Here is an 18,992-nt window from a genome sequence, read left to right as displayed (position 1 = left end):
TTTAATACTTAGAAGTTTCTTAATTTTTCACAGTGATGAGTGGGGTACGTGGTAACTCAAGATTTGTTTTGCTTTGTTTAGCAATCTGTTAGGTAAAACATTTTTTTGGGTAAATAGTCTATGTTTATTTTATTTGTATTATTTACTTTGTATTATTATCTTATGACTTTCATGTCTATGAATTAGTGTCATTCTGTAGAAAGAACATCACTTGCTCCATTTTATGGTGGTGTTTATTTGGAGTATTTTTATATAAGTTTTTAAAGATAGTAAATTATATTTTTTAATTGCATTCGTTTTGTTGAATGCATTTTGTGATAATACATTTTAGTGTAAAGATAGCTTTACCTTTCTGCATAGGAAGAGCTGACAGTACAGATGGGCTGAGATTGATATAACCGCTGGTATGTGGTTCATAGCGTCAGTCCATGGAACCAGGACCCTGTCTAGCTGATGAATATGAGGAAGCATGGCCATCGAGTCAGTCATTGTCTTTTTGCAAATGAATTTGAACATTTAAAGCTAAGTGAGCTTGGCTGATGACATGTTAAGAAAGCAGTGCCTCTGAACTGAGATAAATAAACACGAAGATTACTTAGAGGCTGCTGAGCTTTGCAAAGTGGTACCTTTTCTTGGGAGTGTGTCAGGGTTCCTTTGAGAGGCTGCTGTCTGTGCGTAGGTGGTGTGTGCAGTGTTGTAGATGTGGGCGAGTGGGGTCTCTTCCGTCAGGGCCCCAAATCCAGTGTGTAGTCTCCTTCATGGAGCAGAGCAGAGCATGAGCTCATTTGCTGCCACGGCTTTCAGAACACTTGTAAGTGTAGCTGCAGGCATCTGAAGACTTACCAGTAGAATGAATTAGTAGATGAAAAGTAGTTAGGGGCCGGCCCAGTGGCACATCGGTTAAGTGCTCACATTCCGCTTTGGCAGCCCAGGGTTTACCAGTTCCAATCCTGGGTGCGGACATGGCACTGCTTGGCACACCATGCTGTGGTAGGTGTCCCACATATACAGTAGAGGAAGATGGGCACAGATGTTAGCTCAGGGCCAGTCTTCCTCAGCAAAAAGAGGAGGATTGGCAGCAGTTAGCTCAGGGCTAATCTTCCTCAAAAAAAAAGAAAAGTAGCTAATAGGCTATTTTGATTTTTATTTTGAAACAGTAATTGTTACATTTATACTAAAACAAGATGAAATATTGCTGTATATGTTAACATAAATGCTTAGAATGTATAGTTTTGAGTCAAACTATCATGAATGGTATACTTTTTGGTTAATGCCCTTTAAATTTAGGATTCCAAAGATATTTTTACTTCCCATCCTCCCTCTGGGTAGCCATTATTAACTAGTTAGACTGGTGGTGGTTTGCCTCACTGGTCTGTTTATTAAGATTTGTAGATAGAATCTAAAAGATCTCATCATTTCTATTACTTGGCTAATTTTCACATAAGCTCTTTGACTCCAGTCTAATACTGTCCTTATTTTACAAATATCAGAGAGATTAAATGAATTGACCAAATTCATAAAGCTCAAATGTCACTTATTGTCTAGTTATTTTGATTCCTAAGCGCAAGATTCTTTTCTGAGTTTTCTGTTACTATAGGTGAAATAGTATCATAAAAATGGATTTTGGTGCGTGTGATTAACATGCTTATTTTCTTTTCTAACTTTTCAGTTACTCGACAAAGAAGAGAAGCAGATGCTGCATTATTTTCTGAACTCCATAGAAAACTTCATTCACAGGTATCATACAAGTGGTCTGAAAGCCGTTCCACTAATGGCGACGCTGGTACTAGGGATCTGGGGCATTTGAACATTTTTTTGTGGTATCATATTAAACTTTTCCGTGTTGTGTAATGGCTTTTAATTGTAGATAGTGTTTGCGTTTTAAAGATTTCAACATTAGAAGTAAGTTTTAGCTGGATTTAGTGCTGAATTGTTTGTAAAGGTGGATGAAGCTACACTGAGAACGTGATCAGACTTAAGTACATAGTGAGTTTGTATTACAGATGCCTTAATTCTCTTACTGTGACGAAGTGCATTGGTGGAAGTCTCGACTTGTCTGTATAACAGCAAAAGCTTATCTTTTTGATATACTTTATTGTTCATCAGGTCCTGATTTGTACTGTTATAGTAATAATTTAAAAAAGAATTGATTTTGAACATTTTGTGACTGGATATTGAGACTTGCACATGAGTGGTTTTTCTAACCTCTTATTTTAATAAAAGACTCTGCTAGCCTATACGCCAGTGAATTAGTTGAATCGTAGGGTGAGGTTTTTATGATTCTGTCTGTAAAGGAACTTAGTTCATCTGGTTCTCTCCCTCCTTCTATAGAGAAGAGAGTGAAATCCAGAGAAGTTTAATGCTTTGCTCAACAAATATTAAGTTAGTGTTACAACAATAAAAATTACTGAGTTAGGCATACTGCTCCTAGTAATTAAACTCATAATTTTTTCAGGTCTTCCTCTTTATTCGAATATTGTACCCTTAAAAATAAGCTTAAAGTTATTTGCTGACCATTTTGATTCCTTAATTTGATATGTTATACTTGGATTCACTGTTTTAAGTATGCTTTTCTAAAAATACTTGATAATATTTATAAAATTGAGAAATAGGAACCTTTTTTTGTACATTCGTTTCCAGGCAAATAGTTTCAAAATGCTGTATCATTTGCTTTTCTTAAATCTTTCTCTATTTTTGAAAACATCTTCTTCTGTACATTGAAAATTGCCAAGATCTGTTTACCGGATATCACATTCCCAAGATGCTTAGCCTTACTGAGATCCCAGAAGAGAGTTTCATCAGTAAAAGCTGTCGTGTCTATTAATATTGGCCTTAGATGAAAACATAATATTGGCAATTAGATGAAAACATATTTAGGAAGTTTCTAATTTATTGGTGAGGAAGATTGGCCCTGAGCTAACATCTGTTGCCTATTGTCCTCTTTTTTTTTCTTTTTCTCCATAAAGCTGCTCAGTACGTAGTTGTATATCCTAGTTGTGAGTCCTTCTAGTTCTGCTAAGTGAGACTCCACCTCTGCATGGTTTGATGAGCGGTGCTAGGTCTGTGCCCAGGATCTGAACCTGTGAACCCCGGACCGCTGAACTGCAGCACACTGACTTAACCACTAGGCCGTGGGTCCGGCCCCTGGAAGTTTCTAATTTAAAGTCGTTGTTTTGCAAAATTTTGTTTGGAACCCTGAGTGCTTATTCTTAAACATCAAGTTTTTAAATAGTACCCACTTCCTAGGGCTAGCCCAGAAAACTAGCTTGGCTCATTGCGTGAAACATGATGAAAAACATTAGGAAACAACAGTGTAACACTAGTGAGTAAATGAAATAGAAGAATGTGTACCAATTAGTAGCCATTCCGTTTTTCTGCTAAGATGTCCAGCTCCTCACAACTGCAGAGGTGGCTGATGTTTCTGTCCTCTCTGTTCATCGGGGGCCCTTCTCTGCAGTGTGCTGTGCGCACAGAGGAGGAAAGGTTGGAGGTGTGGTTACCGTTTGCTGTGTTGTTTCTAGACCCCCAGGCGGGAGTCGGGAGGGGACAGAGGGGTCTGGGGTGCTGTGGAGATGTTGGGGAAAGTGTCTTGGTGTTCCTGGCTGGACTTCGGAGGCTGCTGACAGAGCTGAGGAGGAGAAGGATGGATCGTCTTGGGGAGGCGGCAAGCACCTTGCGGAGGTGGGCCTGATGAGGAAGGTCCTGGGCAGCAAGGGGACCTGGGGGACTAGTGGGTGACCAGCTCCGCTGAGGAGATGACCCGGGGTGGTTGGGCGTGAATGCTGGAAGAAGCTCTGTGTCCCGCACTAGTTTTGCTTTACAAAACCACCTGTTTTGATGTTCCTCTAGATCTTATGGAGGCCTAATATGTGTTTTTACATTCAACATTCAGTTTGTGCACAGTGTTTAAGGATTTATGTCTGAATTGAGGTCCTTTAGGTTTTGGAATCTTAGATGACAGGGTCTGATGTGGTTTAGAATCATTTAAAACATGTGATGCTAGAGTTGTTTACTGTTTGTCCCACAAGGTCTGTTCTCTATCCTGTTTGGTGCTGCTTTGGGCTCTGGAGGGCTGACGGGTGTGGATTGCAGCCTCTGGGCTCTCTTGCTTTCTGCTTAGCTTCAACTGGAACTGGCAGGGTGGGAAAAGAATGAGCCCTAGATGTTACTCCCCTTCTGCCAGGCAGCAGTTTGGCGATGGCTTAGCTGTGCCCAAGGGCCATATGGGCAGTCCCTCTCTCACGCCCTCATGCCCTCCTGTCCCGCCTGCCCTGGCTCTGGTGATCCCTGTCCACCGCTGTCCCTTCAGGCCTCCAGAGGGGAGTGGCTCCTTGTTGGTGGTGCTCCTGCTTGCTTCCTCCACTTGTGCCCCCATCCCTGTCCACACCGCAGTGCACAGTCCCTCCATCAAACGCTCTTCAGCTGACTGACCCTGGGTGTTTAAAACCTCTTCTTCTTAGGTTAAAAAAAATGCCGCCGCCTCCCTTCCATATGCCTTTTGCTGATTTTTTGTGCAAATTTTGTTTGTTTTTGGAACTTTCTCTGCTTTCCACTCTGTATACCCTTTTATTTTTCTAAAATAAGAGCTGAGGTTCTAACCCAGGACTCTTGCTGCACTGGGAGAACTTCTCCTGTCTTCCTGACGTCTGTTGGTCGTTTTTGTGCACAGTCCTTGGGAGACTCCCAGGGACATGCAGCTCGGCACCCTCAGCAGTGAAAGGAGCATTTCATCGTTCTCTTTCATACCTCTAGGTGTCCATCCGTCCATGTACAACCTGCTTTTTCCTATGTTCTCCCTTTTGGTGAATGATAACACCGTACATCTATTGCCAAAACCAGAAACCTGGATGTTATCTGGACTCCACCTCTCTCCCCAAATTCACTCTGTCCCCAAGTCTTCCTGGTTGTTCCTCTGAGGTACGCCTCCCCTCTGTCTTTTTTGGAGTGAGGCAGACCTTGGTTTGAATCCTGGTGTGTAGCTTTGTGATTTAGGTAAGTTATTTAGGTTTTCACTGTTGTTTCCCTCGTTTATGGAGTGAAGAGAATAAAGCCTGTGTCACATGTGGCTGCGATGGTTACAGGAGATGAAGTATGTGAGGACTTGGCCCACACAGGCTTCCTTTAAATGGCTCCTCGGCTGCTGCTGCTGCGCGCTTGCGGGTATTGGGAATGGGGTCGGGTAGAGAGCACTCTTTGAGGCGGGCAGGCGAGGTGTGGCTCCTTGGTCCTGTGCCTGAGGCAGTCCTTTAGCCCCGGAGACCCAGGTTCCTGCTTATGGGGGTTGTCAGGGTTACCTGAGTGGATGCTCAGTCACCGAATGCCAGCCCAGCCCCTGGTCCTTCCCCTCCAGATGACTGCAGTTTCCTAATGAGGCCCTGTGCGTCTCATTTGTCTCCCCTCTGGTCCCTCCTCTGTGGCACTGGCAGGGAGTGGGTCCAGTCAGTGCCCTGCAAAGGCTGCCTGCCGTCTTCAGCTTAAAATCCAAGTTTCTTGGTACAGCATCTCCAAGGCCCCCTTTGATCTGAACCGTCATTCCATTTTCAGTTTCCATTTTCATATCTAGCTTTAGCCAAATTGATCTGTTTTCAGTTCCCTGAAGAGGCTGTGCCTGTCCCCCTTCCTTGCCTTTGCGTCACCCATCTTTCTGAGAGACTCATGTCTCCTCTGGACTCCTTTCCTGGGCCTGGGTCACTCAAGTGATCCTCCTGTCTGAAAAGTAATTTATCATACCAAAGTATTTGGCTCATTTGTCTATTTACTGCTGGACTGAGGACTCCGTCAGGGCTGGGCCTCCTTCTTATCTGTGTTGCCCCAGCTGGGGAATTTATTGTTTCTGAAAAATTCTGTATTAATCAATTTTTAAATTTAGACCATATTTTAAATACCTGGGATGAGCTTATTCTTTAAAGAAATTTTCAAGGATGTTTTATATAATGAAGAACTTGTATAATGTAAGTAACCATCCCATAATTTATTTTGTAAATAAAGATCTGTGTATATTCTAGCCTGCACATCCAAAAGATAAAGCTGTGTGAATAGAGTAGAATGCTCTGTAAATTTGGGATAAAACGTACTGAGGGTGGGCTCCTGTTAATGGTTATAAATCAGGGCAGAGTGATAGACAGTTAGAAATCAATGAGATCTGTGTGATGACCTTAGCTAGAAACCTAGGGGTTGGTTATCCTGACAGTGAAGTGCTCCGGAGCCTTGAGTTTAGGGATGCGTGATGCTGAGACATACCTCTTTCACTTTACAATTCTTTTTTATTTACTTATTTGTTTTTAAATAATGCTCTATTTTATGGCCTAAATGGGACTTTGATAAAGGGGGGGGAAAAGCATTCATATGTTTTATGATGGCATTTTTCTTATAGTCACTATGTTTGGGAAGCTGGCTATTACAACAGTTATTTCAGGAAGGAAATACTGTTATTCAGGAATAGGGTAATTTAAAAAATATGTTCTTATTGGGACTTTGGAGCTAATTTTCAGGGGGTCGAAAGCTCCAGGGGTGGTGAACTCTCGAGAGCATTATCTCTGGCCTTGGGTGGACAGCACTCTGTGCAATGCCTGGAAGACAGAGAAGTTGAGCTTGGCTGTCACCATGTGAATTTAAAATGCATTCCTATTTTGGAAATAAGAATAATTTAGGAAAGACGAAGATAAAACTGGGGAATAGTATAAAGTTGTTCTTTTAATATTTTCTTTCTAAACAGGGAGTTTTGAAAAATAAGTGGTCAATTCTCTACCTCTTGCTAAGCCTTAGTGAAGACCCACGCAAGCAGCCAAACAAGGTGAGAGGCTCTGTTTTAGCAGCTCCTGCTTTCTGAAGGCGCTTAGTGTCTTTTCTTGGAACAGGTAGACCAATTTTGATATGAATCACCTTCTAGACTTAAGAAAATGATATGAGAAAAGGAAAAGAACTTGTCTAGTTTTCTGGGCGTTTGTGGAAGGTCAAAAGATTTCTTTTTTTTAAGGGCATTTTTAGTGTGCTGTGTTTCTTTAAGGTGTTTTTCAGAATTATGTTATTACTCCAAATATAACACTGTATAAATATTGTATAAATACGTAAACTATCAGTTTTCAAAATTTTTACTGCGTGAGGTTATTACTATCAGCACAGCTGCGTAATTCTTTATGAGTTAGAAGACCTTTTAGGATTTTCTTGTGTTTTCAGATATCCTTATGAGCATTAGTTACTGTTAGACCGGTGAAAACTTTACTGTCACATGGATTCAGTTTTTGACCTGTGCAGTGTTTGAAAAAGCAGTTTGGCAGCTCCATGTCCCAGAGAGTCTGGTATAATGAAATATTCTATTACAGAAATTTAAGTATTTGAAAAGTTGAAGAATGTGGGTGAAAGAGTCATATTTACCTCTAAAACCTTAGTCTAAGTAATGAACATTCTTTCATTATATAATAATGCCAAACCTTTAAAAATATTTGAGTAATTATTTGAGTTTTAGTTTACATGCATTCTGAATAAAGTGTTCAGTTATCAGACCATGTGGGAATTTTGGATTTCAGAAAACTTTCTACAACTTTATCAGTTCTGGCATATTTCAAAACTATAACTAATTTATTGGGTTTTTTTTTGGGAAGATTAGCCTTGAGTTAACATTTGCCGCCAATCCTCCTGTTTTTGCTGAGGAAGACTGGCCTTGAGCTAACATCCATTCCCATCTTCCTCTAGTTTAAATGTGGGATGCCTGCCACAGCATGGCCTGACAAGTGGTGTGTGTGCGTCTGTGCCTGGGATTTGAGCCAGTGAACCCTGGGCCGCCAAAGTGGAGCGCTCAAACTTAAGTAGTACACCACTAGGCCAACCCCCTAACTTATTGTTTAATAAGTGCATAATCCACTTACAGAAATAGAACTAAAATCTGAATATAAATTATATCTTTGTTGATTTGGGAAGAGTGTTCTATAATTTTATATCTCTATGTTCTTAATGCGTTTTAATTGATTTTCAGGTTTCTAGCTATGCCACGTTATTTGCTCAAGCGTTACCAAGAGATGCTCACTCTACTCCCTACTACTACGCCAGGCCTCAGACCCTCCCGCTGAACTACCAGGACCGCAGCACCCAGTCGGCGCAGAGCTCTGGCAGCGTTGGGAGCAGCGGCATCAGCAGTATAAGCATGTGTGCCCTCAACGGCCCGGCCCCCACGCCACAGTCTCTCCTCCCGGGGTAAACCAGGCTTACCAGCATAGACCCCTGAAGTAGCAGAACCAGGAAAGCCTCAGGCTTTTGTGTTTTGTGTTCACTGAAACTATTTAGAGCCTTGTATGTCCCAGAGTGTTCTAGGCACTGTCTCTGATGTGCTTTATCTGAGGTTTTACTGCCTAGACACTCCCTTCAGATAGGAATTCTTTCCACGTCTAATCACAGTTGACTGTAAGATTTTCTGGTGGCTCTTAACCTGTTAATGCACTTGTGTATTAGTGAAGGATTTAGCTCCTAAGCGCAATATGCAGAGCCTTTTATTTTGAGGTGACTGACTGACAATTCTCTTGCTGTATGCTCATATTTATCTCTGAGTGAATATTATCCCCTTCATTAACATATACTCTTCCCTTCACTGAACTGTTTAAAAATTAACTAAAATAAAATAAAGCTGTCTTATCCTCAAGTGCTAAGATCTTCAAACTAAGAATTATGGCATCTCATAGTGCAAGTGAATTAAGATGAGGAACTATGGGAACACACGACTAAAATGTTGCTTCCCTTGCCGTTTAAGGTGTTGTCAAATCTAATTATGTTTTTAGGAAATACATATGCAAAATAAAAATACAAAAGTGTGTATTACATCATAGATAATATATATTAGTAACATTGAGATTCTCATTTTTGTTTTTTGCAGTCCCAGGAATGATATTTTTGTTACAGTTGTCAAAATATTCATTAGAAATTAGCCAACAGGTTCTTAGATCTTCAGAGAGCAGCTGTACGTGTTCTCCACATTCAGTAAAGCCTTTCTTTGGGTGTGCTTTTGCCTTAGATTTTATGTTTGTACACTTGAAATTAATTGGAAATTATGGTCTTTCTCTTCATATTGAGCATGTGGAGGCTGGGACACAAGGGTGGAGAAGAGCAGCAGCGTTCCAGGCTCTTTAACTCCGTGCTCAGCAGAAGCTGAGTGAGTGAAGGGTGGTGACTGTGAAGTTAAAGTCAGTGAATTGCAAAGTGGTTTTAAATGGGTGATGTATGTTATGTGTTTGTAAAGAAAAGTCAAATAGATTTTGATTTTTATGGTAAGAAACGTGTGGAGGTGGCAGGGAGAGTCTAAGTGCTAGCCTGAGGGTCCAAGGCGGCCTTGGACTGATTGTCGTCGATGTGTTTGAGTAGGGTTAAGTCACCTGTGCATTTCAGATTATCAATATAGTATAGTAAGAAAAATTTCTGGAAGTGTTTTTATCTCTTCAGTGAATAGCCTGGGTGTTTGAAGATACAGGATGTTCCTTCCTTCTTTTAGACAGTCTCATCAAGCTCCAGGAGTAGGAGACTGTCTTCGACAGCAGTTGGGGTCACGTCTTGCATGGACTTTAACTGCAAACCAGCCTTCTTTACAAACCACTACCTCAAAAGGCATCCCCAGCACTGTTGCTCGCACCGTGACAAGGCCAAGGAGAGAAGGGGATGCAGGTGGTGAGTAAGGATGTATTTTAACGTAGCTTTTCTTTGAACATTTGGAAGTCATGCTTCCCTTACTTTAAAACACTGGTCAGGAATCTCCACTTTCAACCTTTGGGTAATTTCTTGTTCTCATAATGAGGTTCAGAATCCTAACTCTGGTCTCTGATGCCTTGGGAAGTCTGGCTTTATCACTGCATGTCTCTGTGACCTTGGAATCCTCAGCCCCATTCACTTTTCAGATCCTTGTCTGAGTGGTTTCCTCCGCCCAGGTCTTTCTTCTCTTCCCTTCCTCGTCACATCCCCTCTCTGTTTTTATTTTCTGCCTTTCTTCCTGGGAAGGCTTCTCCAGACGAGACCAGGCCCCTAGTACCAGTTACCGTCTTCTCCACAGTCGGAGTTCCAACAACAAGGAGGGGCTGTTTCTGTCTTGTTCACCATGCCATTTGAAGAAGCTCATTGCAGATTTATTTGATCACTAAATGAATGCCTCATTGAGAGTTCTAAATCTCTGCTAGATTCCAAAGAAAGTTTGAGTTTCTTTTTTTTTAACTTTTTTTTTTTAAGATTGGCACTTAAGCTAACATCTATTGTCAATCTTCTTCTTTTTTCCTCCTTCTTCTTCTCCCCAAAGCCCTCCAGTACATAGTTCAGTATTCTAGTTGTAGGTCCTTCTGGTTGTGCCATGTGGGACGCCGCCTCAGCATGGCCTGATGAGCAGTGCCATGTCCTTGCCCAGGATCCAAACCAGCGAAACCCTGGGCTGCTGAAGCGGAAATGTGTGAACTTAACCACTGGCCACGGGGCTGGTCCCAAATGTTTGAATTTCTTTCATGAGAACCACATGAATAGCAGTGTTTGGAACATGAGTATCCTGAAAATAGAAGAATGAGCTTTATTGTTCATAATCTACAGATTCTGAAATTCCTCTAGCTGTGATCTGTCTTTGTGTAGAATGCGAGGATCAGCAGTGTCTTTTAGACTCATGAGGACAGCTTGGAGTGCAGAACTCGGCCTGTGCCTGTGTAGCTGCACTTGCCGGCCTCTCTCTGTCCTGTGACACGTGACAGCTATGTCCTCTGGGGCTTAGAAACTCATTTCTAGATGGACTCAGAGTGCTCTTCTCTGCTTTCCCTCTGTTGGTGTGACTCCTGATCCCCAACCAGAACCTTCAAATCTGTATTCCGTACAAACCTGAGAGACAGAAGGACTTAAAGATATACTTGATTAGCCCAAAGGAGCAGGAGAGGAAGTGCAAAGGAAGAAAGAACAGTGGGGTAAAGAGAAAACATACCGCAGTCAGTTAAATTCAAATCCAAATGTCAGTAATTACATTAAATTTATATACATTAGACACTGTTTAAAAGACGGATTTTTCAAAAAATGCTGTTTAGACAATTATGTACTACTCACAAGAGACACATTTTAAATATAGGACCACAAATAGGTTGAAAGTAAATGGATGGGAAAAACACAGACCATGGGAAAGCTGAGTGGCTGTCTTAATATCAAGTAGACAGTGGCAGGAATGTTGCCAAGGACAGAGGGACATTGCATAACAACGAAAGGGTCAGTTCTTGGGGAAGAAGTAATACTCCTAAATGTATATTCACCTACCGACAGAGCTTCAAATGCAAAGAAAAACCAACAGAACTGCAAAGAAGACACACAAACGCACAATTACAAATGGATATTTCAACTTCTTTCTTAGTAACTGATGGAAAAAGTAGATAAAAATGGTCAGTGATGATAGGTAAGATTTGAACAATACTACTACTAAATTGATGTAATTGATAATTATAGAATATTATCTCCATGACTGTGAAATACAAACTTGTCCTCTCCTTGTGACTCTATTGTCCTGGTTCTGGCAGTGCTGATCCCCAACTGTACACTCTGATTGTGCTGGCCCTGTTCTGGGAGTGCTGATCCCCGACTGTACACTGATTGTGCTGGCCCGGTTCTGGGAGCGCTGATCCCCGACTGTACTCTGATTGTGCTGGTCCGGTTCTGGGAGCTCTGATCCCCAACTGTACACTCTGATTGTGCTGGCCCTGTTCTGGGAGCGCTGATACCCAACTGTATACTCTGATTGTGCCGGCCCGGTTCTGAGAGCTCTGATCCCCAACTGAACACTCTGATTGTGCTGGCCCTGTTCTGGGAGCGCTGATCCCTGACTGTACTCTGATTGTGCTGGCCCTGTTCTGGGAGCACTGATCCCCAACTGTACACTGATTGTGCTGGCCCTGTTCTGGGAGCGCTGATCCCCGACTGTACACTGATTGTGCTGGCCCTGTTCTGGGAGTGCTGATCTCCGACTGTACACTCTGATTGTGCTGGCCCTGTTCTGGGAGCGCTGATCCCCGACTGTACACTCTGATTGTGCTGGCCCTGTTCTGGGAGCGCTGATCTCCGACTGTACACTCTGATTGTGCTGGCCCTGTTCTGGGAGTGCTGATCCCCGACTGTACACTGATTGTGCTGGCACTGTTCTGGGAGCGCTGATCTCCGACTGTACACTCTGATTGTGCTGGCCCTGTTCTGGGAGCGCTGATCTCCGACTGTACACTCTGATTGTGCTGGCCCTGTTCTGGGAGCGCTGATCCCCGACTGTACACTGATTGTGCTGGCCCTGTTCTGGGAGTGCTGATCTCCGACTGTACACTCTGATTGTGCTGGCCCTGTTCTGGGAGCGCTGATCCCCGACTACACTCTTATTGTGCTGGCTTGGTTCTGGGAGTGCTGATCTCCGACTGTATACTCTGACTGGGTTTTTTCTCCCACTGATGACATCTTGGATTTCTGGGCATTGCCTCCTTGTCCTTATCTTGCCATTATTTTGAGTAACACCTTAATTCTAACTTAGCTTTGTCCAAGGTTTATGGAAATTGTAAGTAACTTCTCTGCTGTTAACTCCTTTTTATATGGTGTTGAGAATGGACCAAGGTTTGTTTGCTTGCTGTGTAATAAGCCCGTATTCCCAAACACTATCTTGAAATAAATAAGCATCCCTTTGTGATTGATTTGTGCTGCCCCTTGATTATATATTAAGTTCCCACATATTGCTTCGTCTTTTTAAAAGACTTTTGGTATAAGAAATTACATGATTTCCATTCTTTTTCAGGAAATCCTATGTTTCTTAAAACTTTATGCTCTCTTTTTCATCTTAAGCTCATTTATTTAATGTTAAAATTTTGTCCTGGTTGCAAATATATACTCCAAAACTAATTGTGTCATAAAACTGATTTTGTCTTAAAAATATTGTTCAGTAATTACTCTCTTATAAAAACCATTTTCCAGGTGCTGTGGAAGTTACTGAGGCAGCCCTTGTCCGAGACATTTTGTATGTGTTCCAGGGCATAGATGGCAAAAATATCAAGATGAGCAACGCTGAGAATTGTTACAAAGTGGAGGGAAAGGTACAGTAACTAAACCCTGTCTAAAATATTCAGAAAGAAAGAATAAATGTCATGAAGACCACATAGGAGCTGTTAATTTGTGAGGTGTCATTGGGGTAATGAGGGCTGGCTTTACAATGTCAGGTGTCCAGTCAAGTTGCACTACTAAATGCCGATTTCTCTTTCCCCGTGCAGTGTGCAGCTTGTGTAGTCTTGTTACAGGGCCCCATGTCATCAGTACTTCCTTCCTTTCCCTTCTGTTTCTTGCCTTCGTCATTTTCAGTGATGCAGCCACCCCAGTAACTGGGTTTCTGTATCCTGTGATGGTGATGCCACGGGTACCTGAGTGGCAGGTATGACTTGGTGTCTTTGTGCTTAAACAGGATTCCAGATGAGGCGGCTCTGCTTGCTTTTGCTTTCTTCTTCCACAGCCCTTCTTGTTGACATTGTGACCTTCTGCTACTCTCAGCTGTTTCACGAGGTGACGAGTGTCACAGACTGTCCCTGCCATGCTGGCCACTCCCTCCACCAGGGGATGTGACCCGAACTTACTATTCTCTGGGCAGTATTTTACTTTCCTGCCTGTTACCTGATGCTTTTTGTTTCCCAGAATCTCATTGTTTTCACTTTAATGATAGTATATTAGTTAGTTTTAAATTGCATGTGTTGAAGGCTAAGAATTATAATATTAAGTACAAATGGTTAAGAAAAATAATAATTAAAATTCTCGTGTTGAGTTTCCTTTTAGCTCTTGATCTCTTTTCTTTTTAGGCAAACCTAAGTAAATCTTTGAGGGATACGACAGTCAGACTTGCTGAGTTGGGATGGTTACATAATAAAATCAGAAAATACACTGACCAGAGGAGTCTAGACCGTTCATTTGGACTTGTAGGTCAGGTATGTTCATTATTACTAGAATGTTTGGGATGCCGTTCACTTTTGGAAATGCTTAATCTGCTTAAAATCTTATGAAAATAATTCTTAAGAGGCTTCTTTTTAAATCGAAAAGCTTTGTTAATAGACTTTGTGTCACTCACGGTCCACTCAAGAAAATAGAAACCATAGTAGATATTGACAAAGATAATCAAATACAGCAAATTGTTTACATAGCTGTTGGAGGACTATGAAAGCAAAAGAATACAAACACTAATTAAAACAGAGGTAAACCTGGGGAGCAGAGAGAAGAGGTTGGGGTAATCAGGATCCAGTAGCTTGGAGGAGGGGCGCCCAGCAGATGCAGCCCTCTGAGGAGGGCCTGCTGGGACATAGACCTGTGAGCAGGGGACATTCCCAACTGCTGTGGGTGCCCCACACAGCACAGTGAGACTGGCTTGAGGAATGTTCCAGAAGCCAGAGGCGGGAGCCAACTGCTGCTGCTGGCCTGAACGGCCACAACTGGGGCACTGCCTACAGGATGGCAAGTAGTTGGGAAGGAACTGGTCCTTCCCCTCCTCCTCCTTCTGGAACCAGACAGGAGGCAGCTGGTAAAGGAGAAGTGAAGTTTACACATCCCAACTCCTTTTAAAGGTTGAGCAGCATAGGATTTTGCCCTCAAGTTGATTCTTGGGCAGTAATTATTTCCTGTGAAATCTCCCAAAAATTATTGAAGAGAGAGTGACAAGTAAACTGCACTGTAGGTGCAGCATAGCATGGCAGCATAGCTGGTGACTAGGAGTGTGGCTTTAAGTGAGACCACCCAGGGTTCTGGGTGTTGGCTTTACTCTTTCATAGTTACATCGTCTTGCACAGGTTTCCTTCTCTTGGCCTTAGTTTCTTTGTCTGTAGAATGGAGGTGATGATAACGTACAAGACGATGATACTCTCCAAGGGCGTGAGCATTAGGAGACAGTGCATAGAACGCTGCTTGTCCCGAGCCCAGCGCTATTCCCTTAGTCCCATTTACCAGGATAGACAATAGGCTGGATGGGCCAGGACCCTCCCCCATCACTGTAACACAGAAAGGAAAGACCAGGCCTTCAGGACCAGCTCCACCTGGCGTTAACGGTGTATGGAGTTTGTAGACTAATGAGCCCACTGGCCATCCCTCTGCTGTGGTTTCTGGGAGTCCTTTCCCCCTTTCCAGAAAGGACCATCTTATGTCTTTGTATCATTCCCTAGTGAATGCAAATTCCGCTGTTATGTCCTAGTCGAGTTATTAGATGTGAAGCAAAACAAACAGAAAATGAATACAGGAAAGCTAAACAAACTATTACATGGTTTCTTATTCTAGCAGATTGATTGGTAATCACTATGGTAGTGTCATATAGTATTTTATAGTGCTATATTTTAAAGCATTGTCTCTCATATTTGATTAACAGCCCTCTGAAATTAGCAAGGCAAGTGGTAATTGTCCCCATTTTGTAGATATAAAAGTTGAGCCTCAACCTTGAGGTTAATCGATTTGTCCACATTGCCCTCACATGTTCTTTGGGACCAGAATATGATGCGTAATGTCTCCTCTGAAGCTCTTTCCATTCCTCTCCCCGTTCCTGCTTTGTAAAGTCATTGCTCTGTACTGTCTGGTTACCGAGGACGCAGTGGGGTTGCTTATTGGAAGAATGATGGATGCTTTCGGGGTGACCTTATGTTGTGGGTAGCCGGGGAGTCTTGATTTGTGTCTTGTCCTGGTGTAGTTATTATTAGCCCCCTTTCACTCTCAGAAGTGTCATGGCTCTAGATGTACTAAATGGAACAAAATCTTATTTATAACGGAAGATAGTGTTTCCTAAGTATGAAACTTGTATTTGCTTTTTAATAATGCAGGTGAGAACAGCCTCAGTTAACTGGAAACCTTCTGTGTGGATACACAGGTGCTGAATTATTCATTGTAATTCTGTGATCTTGGTTGGAGACCACTTAGGGGCTGACGTGTATACTCCTGTATATATTTATATTCTACCTGAGAGACTATGATTTCATTATTTCTAGTGGTCAGCAGTTGGGATTTGTTTTTGCTTTTAACTTTGATGTGTTTGTGTGTATGTTTGTCTGCCGTGGGTTCTGGGATGGGGTTTTTGTAAAAAGTGATGCCATGCCTGAAAAGGTGCCACATCGTTTTCTCTGAATATTACTTAAGAAAACTGACGTAAAATGTCAGCACCTCCCATAACCACCCTGTTGTGTTATTTCATTTATTCCTCCTGTATAAATGGGCCAGTAAGGCTTAGGGACAGGGAAGGGCTGACCCACGATGATACACCCAGCGTGTGCCCAGGGTTTCATGCTGAGGTCAGCTGATTCCAAAACGTAAGAAAGCCCATCTTGCAGCTCTCACTTTTGACACATTCCCTGGAGTCTGTAAAATTAGTTTTATGTTCATTTTTATAGCCTGTAAGGATGAAAATACTTGTATTAGACCCAATGCACAAAACATAAATACAGTAAGTATAAACCTAGAGATGACTGATTATTTATTGCTTTAAAGTATTCAGAAAAGTGTGGAGCCTGATATTTAAGGAAAACAGGTTTTATCCTTTGTAAGTTCTGTCTCTTATAGGTTCTCTCGGAAACCAGAGCTTCCCACTGAGTATTCCTGGGTTTACATCCCAGAGTTCATTCCAGAAAGTTCTTAGACTGTGTGAAGGCCCTTACAGTTTCTGATTTCACATCTGTTCAGCTTTTAAGATTGGAGAGGTACAAAGAAGTTTTTAGTAATATGGAAGGGAAAAAGTACAAACTCCCCCCACAACTGGGGTAAATTAGTATAGAGTTGTCAGTTTTAAAATTTTGCGAATTAAGAACGTTAAAGAAAATTATATTTAACTCTAAAAATTTAGAGGGGACGTTATCTTAAAATAAAGGATTATTGTCCAGAGTGAATACACTTTTAGCTTCATGAGATACATACTCCGTTTTCTTCGTTTCCCTCTTGCAAAGTTCATGCTAAGGGACAACACGTCCCTAACATTATTGAATACCTGTAGGACTTTGTCTTAAAGCATGGTGCAGTTCAGATGAGTTGATGTGTGATGACTGTGTTGTGCTTTAATTAGACTCACTCTTTCTACACAGAGCTTTTGTGCTGCCTTGCACCAAGAACTCAAAGAATACTATCGATTACTCTCTGTTTTACATTCCCAGGTAAATACTTTATTTTTATTAATTCCTTCATGATTTGAAGTGTTACAAGATTGCAGCTGTGTAGAATTTTTAAGTTTCTTCATACATTACTTTTAAAAGATAAAAATCTGTTTGATAACACTGCTAGTAAGCTCTGGAAATCTACAGTTTCAGTATATCCTAGAGGCAATTAATTGCTGATTTTCAGGGTCCTGTGTACCATTTAAACAGATCACTTGTAGATTGAAGGAACTGTTCTTCTCTCAGAGGGGAACTTTTGCTTCATTTTTATGAGAATAATCCCTTCCCCATATTCAGTTTATATGGATTGAGAAATGATTGACGTGTTTAGTGACCTCTGCTTATCCCTTATGTGATTACTGTTTTTCAGCTCCAGTTAGAGGATGATCAGGGTGTGAATTTGGGCCTTGAGAGTAGCTTAACACTCCGGCGCCTCCTGGTTTGGACATACGACCCCAAGATACGACTGAAGACTCTGGCGGCCCTGGTGGACCACTGCCAAGGTCATTTTGCATCTCATGGACCTGCTTTATTTTAAAGCAAGTTTTAAGGAATATCATCTAGGTTTATTTTTGTGCCTGCTCTTTTGTATCCTCAACAACCATAAGTATGCTGATTGATAAAAGTTAACAGATTTGAAGTTACAGGGTAAAAAAAAAAGCAGTTGCCAATGTGGCCCAGTATTTGTACTTGTTGAAGCTCAGGATTTCATTGAAATGAAGGAATAAAGGAAGAGAGTATCTAATTTTTGAAGATTTATCTTCTTTTTGTGGTCCTTGGTGTTCTTAACTGCTTTTCTGTTTCTTCGTTTACTTGACTTCTAACTGGCAGTCTCTCCTGGTGTTTTATGCCACCTGAGGTTGTGCTCCTTGTCTGGGTTCACCAGCTTTGTGCTGCTCTTCCCATATTGGCATGTCTGGCTTTGGCCTCTCCTGCGCCCAGTCTGTATTTCTAGTTGCCTTCTAAACATTTTTCCTCACTGTGCTACCTTGGCCAGGGAGCTGCTTCTCTTTTTTTCCCTCATGTGTAACATCAGGACACTGATAGTCTGGACTTAGGATGGTTAGGACTAATGAGAGGTGAGAAGCCAGAGGTCTGCCCCTTAGTTCGTGGCTCAGTGTTTGCTGCCATCCTCCTCCTGGGTGATTCACAAGGACCAGAGCTTGAACATGTTGAAGTCCAGTTCATGGTGCTGTCAGTGCCTTTCCGTCTTCACCTCCTGGCACTTCCCCTAAAAACAAAGAAGTTGAACACACTGAATAAATATCTCCTTTTTCTCCAATTACCAGCACTGCCCCATAACTGGACTCTTACCAGACTCCTCTTTTCCTTTCCTCCCAATCCCCCATCTCTTCCAATGTCCAGTTAGCCGCTGAAGTCCCCGTGCCTCCCACTCCTTCCTGTGTCTCAAGTTGCTGCCACTCCTGCAGACACGGTTTGAATCCTGCCCTGTGCCTTCTTTATGCACCACCGTAATAACCTGCTGGCCGCTCTGTCTTCAGTCTCCACACCTCCATTTTTGTGCATATATGCCAGAAGAACCTTATTAAAATTAGGTCACATCGTTTGCGAAGTTGAACCATTGTTTTATCAAAATGTGTATTATAATCTAAATAAAATCTATTGTTTAGAGAAAAAAAATTAGATCACATCACTCCTTTCCTTAAGATCTTCCAGCAATCTAACAAAATTTTGAATTCTTAATATAACATGAGGAACTCTGCATGGGCTTATATTTTTGAACCTGATTTTTGCCACTCCCAATACATCATACTGAACTATGCTCTCAGGACACAGGGAACTGTTGTCTCAACAGAGAACAGTATTTTTCAAACTGTAAGTTGCAGCCTATTAATGGGTTATGAAATCAACTTAGTGAAT

The 18,992-nt window shown here is 41.9% G+C and overlaps 1 protein-coding gene across 1 annotated transcript in view; it reads left to right on the top strand.

Moving 5' to 3' along the window:
- The window catches only part of TUBGCP3 (tubulin gamma complex component 3), an 83,981-nt gene that overhangs the window by 10,854 nt on the left and 54,135 nt on the right, over nt 1–18,992 (top strand). Inside the window, exons 3-10 of the mRNA XM_023621859.2 lie at nt 1,670–1,737; nt 6,716–6,793; nt 7,973–8,190; nt 9,476–9,648; nt 12,934–13,052; nt 13,803–13,928; nt 17,043–17,111; nt 17,482–17,614. Of these exons, the coding sequence (XP_023477627.1) occupies nt 1,670–1,737; nt 6,716–6,793; nt 7,973–8,190; nt 9,476–9,648; nt 12,934–13,052; nt 13,803–13,928; nt 17,043–17,111; nt 17,482–17,614 (984 nt within the window). The remainder of the gene's footprint in view (nt 1–1,669; nt 1,738–6,715; nt 6,794–7,972; nt 8,191–9,475; nt 9,649–12,933; nt 13,053–13,802; nt 13,929–17,042; nt 17,112–17,481; nt 17,615–18,992) is intronic.

This window comes from Equus caballus, chromosome 17, assembly GCF_041296265.1.
Source record: "Equus caballus isolate H_3958 breed thoroughbred chromosome 17, TB-T2T, whole genome shotgun sequence".
Lineage (NCBI taxonomy): Eukaryota > Metazoa > Chordata > Mammalia > Perissodactyla > Equidae > Equus > Equus caballus.
The sequence above is the reverse complement of the archived record's forward strand: the minus strand, read 5'-3'. Positions and strand labels throughout refer to the sequence as shown.